The sequence below is a fragment of the Gossypium hirsutum genome, chromosome D10 (assembly GCF_007990345.1).
Source record: "Gossypium hirsutum isolate 1008001.06 chromosome D10, Gossypium_hirsutum_v2.1, whole genome shotgun sequence".
In the NCBI taxonomy this organism is placed as follows: Eukaryota; Viridiplantae; Streptophyta; class Magnoliopsida; order Malvales; family Malvaceae; genus Gossypium; species Gossypium hirsutum.
Genome location: NC_053446.1, coordinates 15,672,341 through 15,681,588, shown reverse-complemented (window position 1 = coordinate 15,681,588; position 9,248 = coordinate 15,672,341). Strand labels below are relative to the sequence as shown.

Below are 9,248 nucleotides of genomic sequence, written 5' to 3'. Positions count from 1 at the left end.
GTAGTAAAATATATCATCAAATACGTGCAAAACCAGAAATTTTCTTTAGGCTTCAAAGTTAAATTAAAAATTTTAAAGGAATAAAGTGTAATTTTATAATTGTGTTATATAATATAATTTCATAATTATAAAGAGACTTTAAGTAGAATTTTACCAAAAGGCGGAAAGTTTGACAGATGAGAATTAGTATGTCAACATAAAAAATAAAAAATAATAATAACAATAAAACCCAAAGGATAAAAGCATGTTTTATTTGCTAACTTTAAAAGAGTATAAACACTTAATTTCTTTTAGACAGTTGAATTTATTAATTTTCGAATTTACAAATCCTACGTATGTTGTTCACCTTCTCTACCTGGCTAACCGCGTTTTTGGTGTAGTTTGCATCAACTTTGGGTCAGCGGTTGACAAAAGGCCGCTCTATACTCTAATCACAAAAGCCACGTCATTCATCACTGAAGGATTGAAATTTTCCTTATTAAAAGAGGAATGTTTTTTTACTCTTTTCTTCTCACGTTACCCATTATTTTAAAGTTTTGCACGTCGAGTTTACTGATATTAAAGACGATCAATTTGAGACATTGCCTATTTAACCGTCTTCTATTTCTTTCCTGCTGAACTAAAGAGGTTGAAACTTTGTTAAGTTGTGTAAGAGATGTAATAATTAGTTTTAGATAATTGTTAAAAAGGAAAAAAAAAAGGTAGCAAACAAGGAAGAGACAGTCGGTGACAAGCAAGCAACAGTTGTTGAAGAATCAGGCGCATATATATAATGAAGAGAGAAGAAGGGTCATGGTCGTCGTCGTCGGTTAGAAGGGAAAGGGAGATGCGGGCTGTGGTTTCAGCTTTGACTCATGTGGTAGCTGGTGAGGAGCTTGTAGCAGATAATGAAAACTTAGATGGTTTTGGTTCTTGTATTGGTGATAACGATGCTGCTTCCACATGGAGACGTAGTCGGCAAAAGAGAGGAAGGGAACAACTAGAAGAAAAAGAAAAAGAAGGCAGTAGCAGTGGCAGTGGCAGTGGCAGCAGAGGAGGGAATTTCCGACGTCGAGGAGGAGGATACTCATGTTCTGCTGGTGTACAGGGTAAGCAACTTGCAGACTGGAAAATTCATATAATCTCGGTGATATAGATATAAAAATGTTTAATTTTTATGACAAGGTTTAAACCGTTTCCATCTACCATTACTCCAAACAAGTTTAGATTAAAAGATTATATTCTTGTATCCCAGGGAAGACACTATTTTTTTCACTAAATAAAATTCACTCATAGGTTTTAGTGGAAAATAATTATCTTTATTTTTTTAAAAAAATTAGAGTTACATTTTTACAACTTTTTTTTTTGCAAGTATTTAACTTTTTTTTATATTTTACCTTTATTTTTACCTTAAAAATAATATAACAATTAACTAATATTTTTCAGCTATAATTATACTAAATAATTTGTATTTATAAAAATTATAATTATATGTACAAAAAGATAATTTTAAGTATTTAACTAATTTTTAAACAAAATATTTTTTGTTTTTATATTTTATTCTAATATTTTCAGTTATAATTCTACTAAATAATTTTTTTTTAAATATAATTTAATATTTTTCATGTGATATTAATTTTTTGGTGATTTCCACGTCATATTTATATAAGTCATAATAATTTATTTAGCCCTCTGGTTTTATAAAATTGGTTATTTTAGCCCTTCTTAAATTTGCGTTGTTTATCAAATCGACCCCAAAATGAATATATAAGTTAACATTTATTAACTTTGATAATGTGACATACACATGGATTCCCAGGTGGATGCCACAACAACAACAAATTAATTTTTAAAAATTTTAAAATTTTAAAATAAATTATTAAAAATTATTTAAAAAAGTATAAAATTTATTAAAAAATATTATATAGTTTTAAAAAATTAATTAATTGATGATGTGGCATACAGTGACATGTCAGTTAAATTAACAAAGGTTGACATTTCTATTCATTTTGAGGTATTTTGATAAAGAATATACAAATTGAAGGCAAAAACTTAATTGGAATAAAAACATATGAACTGACTTGGTTTCACTAAGAGACGGATAATGAAATGTTTCGAATTTACAAATAAAAATGATTTTCCTATTCCTTTTTACACACATATTTATGGTAGATTAGTAAGTTAATAAAGAGTAGTAATATATGAAGTTATTAAAGTAGTACCTTTTATATAAATTAGTCTTTACTCTTTGATTTGTTCATTTTTAGAAAAAGACCACCGTTTCTTTATGAAGGAGAAAACTATTCATTTCATAATAAATTCAACATTTATATTTGATGTGTGTCAATATAGTAAATAATATCATCTCATTAAATGTTTCCAATTACTTTTAGCCACATTTTTCTTCAAACCATAATTTTTTCTACCTCCACCATCTAAATCCAATTTATGAATATTAATTGTTCCACCTAGATGCTGGGGCAGAGGCAAACACCAGAGCACAATTGGCTCCAACATACGAATACAAGAGCAATGAGAAGTACAAAGAAGAGGCAGGGAGAAGATATAGGGGAGTGAGAAGGCGGCCATGGGGCAAATGGGCAGCCGAAATAAGGGACCCTTTCAAAGCTGCTAGGGTTTGGTTAGGCACCTTCCACACAGCTGAGGCTGCTGCTATGGCCTACGATGAAGCAGCCCTTGGTTTCAGAGGCAACAAAGCCAAGCTCAACTTCCCTGAAAATGTCAAACTCCGATCACCTCCTTCCAATCTAACCACAACCCTGTTGCCCGTTTTCGATTCTCCCAACACCCTTTTGTCCATCCCGACAATTCTTCACTCCCAATGTCATGATAGCTTGGTCCAAAACCCTCAAGTTTCATCAACTTCAATCGGTTCTCATGCACAGTCTTGTTCTTCACCATGACTTCTGTTTTCCCGATTCAAGGTGGCGGTTTTGGAGATTTTTAATTTCACTTACGGATTAAGAAAACGTCTTTGTTAATTACAACGATGGAGATTATTGTTTTCTGAGGAGTGACATTTTCTATTATACACTCTGTTTTTCCTTTTGGAATTTATTGGCTTATTAGTATTTTCATGACACTCCCCTGCTGCAAGTCTTCCATTTTCTTAAGATAATAAAATATGGGTAAACTATAACAACAGTCCTAAATTTTGTTTAAAATTACATTTTAGTCATCCAACGTTCAATATCTTCCATTTCACATCTGCATTGTCCAACGATTAGTTTTCGTAACGATAATACATAAGGATCATGTGTGTCTAATTGTTTCTCTGTTACCAGTCTTTGTAGAGACTGAAAATACTCTTCTTCTTTTTTTACTACTCATAGAGACTTAAGGTAACTTTGATTTTTGTAATATTTGTAGTAAATATTACAAATATTTATAATTTTCTTATAATTTATGATGTCGGTAATATTTATGGTTTTTTAGAATATTTTTTATTTTTATAAATTATAATTTTTTTTATAAATTTTAAATATTTTATGATATTTTATTAATTTGATTTATTGTTTAAGAAATGTCAAAATATTGAAATAATATTTTAGTTATAGTTCGGATGGTAAGTTAATTATTAACCCATTGAATTAACATGCCATGTTATCCCTTTAACAGAGGTTAACAGAGTAACAAACAAGTGACCAAAATGTAATATCTCAATAACATTAGTAATTATTATGTAACTTTAAAAAAATTAAGTACCGCTAGTGTAATTTTTCTTAAAAATATTTGGGAAACATTTGAATTTCAAAAAAGATATTATTGTTTATTTTCTATATATTATCCAAATATGCTAATTACATAGGATTTTTTAATTATGTAACCGAGTAAAAATATATTTGAATAAAATCTAATCAAGTTTCAAAACTTTGAATATTCAAATTTGTTTTATATATGTGAAAGAAAAATAAATTAAGATCACTACACCAAAACAGGTTTTTAGCGGCGTTTTTTTAGGCCTTTAGCGCCGCTACAAGTATTTGCTACGCTTCAACAAGCGCCGCAAAAAAACGCCGCTATTGACAACGTCGCTAACATTTGCGGCGCTTTTCCCAAAAATGCCGCTATAGACCATGACCTTTAGCGGCGCTTTTTCCACAAACGCCGCTTTAGAACATGACCTTTAGCGACGCTTTTCCCACAATTGTCGCTATAGACCATGACCTTTAGCGGCGCTTTTATAAAAAACGCCACTAATTTTGGCAGATTTGTAAAAGAAAATTTTTCATATTTTCAGCCCTCTTGTAACAACAAATCAAAAGAAATCAAATCTAAACCAACTGAAAGCAATAAATCTATATAATATTTAAAATTAAATGAACAATATATAATATAAATATCAATAAATAAAATATAATTCATATTATTCTTACAAAAATGTTAAAAGTTAAAATGATTAAAATATTTACACGATAGTCTAAGACAACAGATGTTGCGACTACTGAAATATCTTCATCATATTCTGAAGCTGCTGTTGGAGTTCGTCGTACTTTCTGCTTTGTTATGCTTCCCTCGCTGCTGCCTCTGCTTCCCTCGCTGCCGCATCTACTTTAAGCTGCGCTGGAGTTCTTCATACTTCCTTTGAACCTCAGCTTCTCTCGCTGCTGCATCTGCTTTAAGTTGTAGCTGGAGTTCTTCATATCTTTTTTGAACCTCAACTTCTCTCGATGTTGCCTCCGCTTTAAGTTGTGTAATTTGCTCAACTGTGGTCGATTGCATCTGAGGCATCTAGTCTCTTAACCTCTGAACTTTAGCTTGAGCCTGACTCCCCGAAGGCATGTATTGTTGCGAGCTGGATCCAAAATATTGGGTTGGGTTAACAAAAGATCCTTGAAATCGAACCCGACCATACCTTTCACGACCCAAAACTTCAGTAATAATCCGGTTATTAATGTCGTCAATATGAACAGAACTATCACTGGAAGCAACCGCTTCGTACTCCGTCTTTTTATCATTTAGTTTTTCCTAATAAATAAATCACATAGTTAGGAACGCAATATATATTAAAAAAACAAATGCAACATAACTTAACAATATTTGCATTACAAACAATGAATTAAACCATTAGAAAATAAACACTATAAATAATTAAAACAAGTCAAATTGTATTAAGCAAACGTACCATAATTTCTGCAGCTTCAGGAGTCATAGGAGATCCATCTTTCTTCGTATGCGTAATGTCAAAAAGTTGAAGGCGTCCAACTTTTTGATCGGACGACAGTTCCTACAATATAGTAGTAAAAATATTATTTAATAGAAAGTAATAAATATTTGAAAATATTAAGAAATTCAAAATACCTCGGCCTCAGCTACACAAGCAAAACTTTTCGACCCAGCTGTGTGAGTGAATTTCTATTTCTGCCTACTGCTTTTTCCAACTCGTTCACGATCCTACGTTATGAAATTATTAGTACATAAATAGTAAATACTATAAACCAAAATAATTACAAGATTTTTGTAGTAACACATACCTCTCCTTTCTTCGAAATCCAAAATCTAACCATTTCTTCCCATTGGTACCTCAGCATTCCCGGTGGGACATTTTGTAATTTCTCGTCGAGGGTTGTTTTTGTCTTAAAATAATCTTTCTTTAAAGTACTTTTATGGTCTCTCTATCTTTTTCCCAATGCCTTCTTTACATAAGTATCCGAGACCTCTAGAGCAAATCTCGCCTACAAAAAAACACAAGTTAAGAAAGTAAATATAAATGAAACTTAAACCCTAAGTATTATAAATGACATTAACGTTTTGTTACCTTAATGTTATCGAGAGCTTGGTTTTTGTTACTATCGGGCATTTTATGCCATGACTCGTAGTTGATAGGCAACATATTTGCATTTCATGTTAGAATGCCCAAGTTTCCTGCTAAAATGTGAGCTTCTGATCCAATAGGCTGACCAAAACTGTTACTGCATACTTTGACACGCTCGACTGGATCTAACTCGTATAAATCCCTAAGTAGCGTACATCCTCGAACTCTGCGCGCCCCACCACTTTCAGCTGAAAAATGTTATATTATAATATAAGAATTTTAAAAATAAATAAACAATAAGTCAACACGCATGTAAATTAAATGTTAAATTACTTTGAACTTCTGTAGGTTCGTCAGGTGTAATCGGAACATTCGAAGATCCAATAGCAGTCTGTTGTTCAGTACTATTTGTTTCTGCCAAGTTTGGAGTATTTTGAATAATGCTTAGGTCTTGCACTTTTCTTCTAGGCATTTTATCTGCAATACACATAAAATAGTTGAAAACTTAGTATCCAATTACAACAATAATAGCACATATAAGTTATGTAAGTTATGTATTATGTAAGCTATGTATTATGTAAGTTATGTATTATGTAAGTTACGTATGTAATATATTATGTATGTTATGTAAGTTGTGTATAATGTAATTAAGTTATGTAAGTTGTAAGTTATGTAAGTTATATATAATATTAATTAATTAAGTTATGTAAGTTGTGTATAATGTAAGTTATGTATTATGTAAGTTATTATGTTATTATGTAAGTTATGCAAGTTTTATTATGTAAGTTATGCAAGTTTATATATAAGTTATTATGTTATTATGTAAGTTATTATGTTATTATGTTATTATGTAAGTTATATGTTACAAAATTTGGTTATGTAATTTATGTATTATGTAAGTATATCACTTTTATGTATCTTATTTATAATTAATTATACAACTAAAAAATTTATTTCTAATAAATTTGAAATATAGGTTACATATCCATACCATATATGGGGTGATATATTAAAAATATAGGTGTTAATATTTAAAAAATATCATTTACAATTATTTTTAAAATTATAAAATTTATTATTGAAAATATAGGTTTTAATATTTAAAAAATAACATTTACAATTATTTTTAAAAGTATAAAATTTATTATTAATAAAATTTAAATATAGATTATATATCCATATTAATATATGTTATATATTAAAAATATAGTAATACATATTTAAGTTATCAATTTATGTCCCAAATTGATTGCGTTTTTTCACGAATGATTGCGTGATTTTTTAAAAGTTTTCTCATAATTTTTTAGAAAAATAGATTCTATAGCAACCATTTTCATTATGCATAAAAAATTTAGGCCTTTCAAAAATAGGATTTCGTGAGCAATAAGACATTATGTTTCAAAAATATTAACTTAATTTTATATTAATATTCATATGTTTTAAATAAATTTTAAAAAGAACTATTATTAAATAATAAAATTTGCATTGGCTAAAAGAACTATTACTAAATAAACAAAGTCCACTTGCTTAAAACCATTTGGGGATTTGCATAATACATGTCAAAAGCGCCTAAATGCAATGGCTATATCAGTACCTCGAAGAGCAATATGATTAACTACAAAACCTTTTGCTTGCAACAGAAAATTTACCTTCAGAAAATTCCGTTCATTTAATCAAACTAAGGCTGATACATTTCAACAGAAGAATAAAAATTTACCTTCCACGCCAAAGAATAGCCAAGTTCTGCAGCGAAAAACCTAGCAAGCTAGCAGCAAAAAATTTACCTTCCACACCAAAGAATAGCGGGGATTACTACATACGACTGTAAATCATTTATTGACATATGAATCTTTTTATAAAATAATATTTATTAACATACGACTGTAAATCATTGAACTAAATCTCTTCACGATATCTAAAAACTAACAGTGGGGGATTACTACATAAAAAAATATTCCCAAGTGCAATATCATGATGAAAGGATTGGGATTTTGGGGGTTTGGATATAAACAAATGATCCTATTACAGCAACTTCAAAGTCATGGATTTCAAAATATTTGTAAGTAATTTAATTTATTATTTGATAACAGTTTCAAAGTTTAATGTGGCACCTGAATTTTCTTTTTCTTTTTTTTCCAATTTAAGTATTTAACTTTCGGTTCTTTCAAAATTATGAACAAAAAACTATTTTAAACTACAAACAGGATAATGAAAATTATGAACAAAATTATGAACAGTTTCAAACTATTTTAAACTACAAACAGGATATAAACAAATTATGAACAAAATTATGCAACGGGTATAGATAAAATTCTAAGAAGAAATTCTCAATCTTTTCTCTCCTAAACAGGATAGTGAAAAACTTTCTAAAACCCATCAACAATTTGCGCATTGACTTATCAATGAAGGTGTAAAACAATGTATGTGCGGTTGTAAGACAGACGGAACCAGGTGCAACACAATTTATGTGCAGGAGAAAAAGAGAAAAACCTTACCGGTTTACCCTAGCAACGGTAGAGGAGTGCGACGGTCGACGAGCGACAACAGAAGGGTCGGTCTACGACAATGCAGCAGAGGAAGGTTGGAGCGCAGCAGACTAGGGTTCTAGATTTGGGGGAATTTTGGGGAAATATTGGAGGGGAATTTTGGGGAAAAATTTGAGGAGAAAAATGAGCTTTTTCGGGTAAGGGTTGGGATGAAATACAGGAATTAAAAAATGACAGTGTCTTACCAGAATGAAAGCTTGCGGCATTTTTACACTAGCGCCACTAATGCCGTTAATGTGGCAGATAAAACGAAACCGTTTTGTTTAAACCAGAAAGAAACATTGCGGCGTTTTCACCAAAGCGCCGCTAATGCCAACCCTTAGTGGCGTTTTTAACTTAGCGCCGCGAAAGCCATTAAATTCCCAGCCAAAAACTACACCGTTTTCTCCAAACTACTAAGGATTTTTTGCGGCGTTTTTGCACGAAACGCCGCTAATGTCCATCATAGCGTCTTTTTTTACAAAAACGCCACTAATAAATCAATTTCTTCTATTCAAACAGCGCTGTTTTCGGAAATTTTAATACATTGTTTTTTTAATTAATATTTAAAAAAATTAGATAAAATAAAAAATTACGACGTTTTTACCCCAGCGCCACTAATGTCGTTAATGTGCCAGACAAAACGACAACGTTTTGTTTAAACTACAAAGGAACTTTGCGGCATTTTTACCATAGCGCCGCTAATGCCCACCTTTAGTGGCGTTTTTCCCCTAGCGCCGCGAAAGCCATTAAATTCTCAGCCAAAAACTACACCGTTTTATCCAAATTATTAAGAATTTTTGCAGCATTTTTGTACAAAACGCCGCTAATGACTTGTTTGTAGCGGCGTTTTTAGTAGAAACGCCACTAATTAATTAAATTCTTCTGTTGATACGGCTTCATTTTGGGAAATATTAATACATAGTTTTTTTAAGTGATATAAATATCAATAAGATAAAATTAAAAAT

At 30.7% G+C, this 9,248-nt stretch overlaps 1 protein-coding gene across 1 annotated transcript; it reads left to right on the top strand.

The window, feature by feature from the left end:
• The first annotated feature begins 536 nt into the window (after nt 1-536).
• On the top strand, nt 537-3,144 carry LOC107915867 (ethylene-responsive transcription factor ABR1). The gene is made up of 2 exons (XM_016845064.2): nt 537-1,088; nt 2,452-3,144. Exons 1-2 carry the CDS (start codon nt 773-775, stop codon nt 2,901-2,903), a joined length of 768 nt encoding a protein of 255 aa, XP_016700553.1. The 5' UTR covers nt 537-772; the 3' UTR covers nt 2,904-3,144.
• The last annotated feature ends 6,104 nt before the right edge of the window (nt 3,145-9,248 follow it).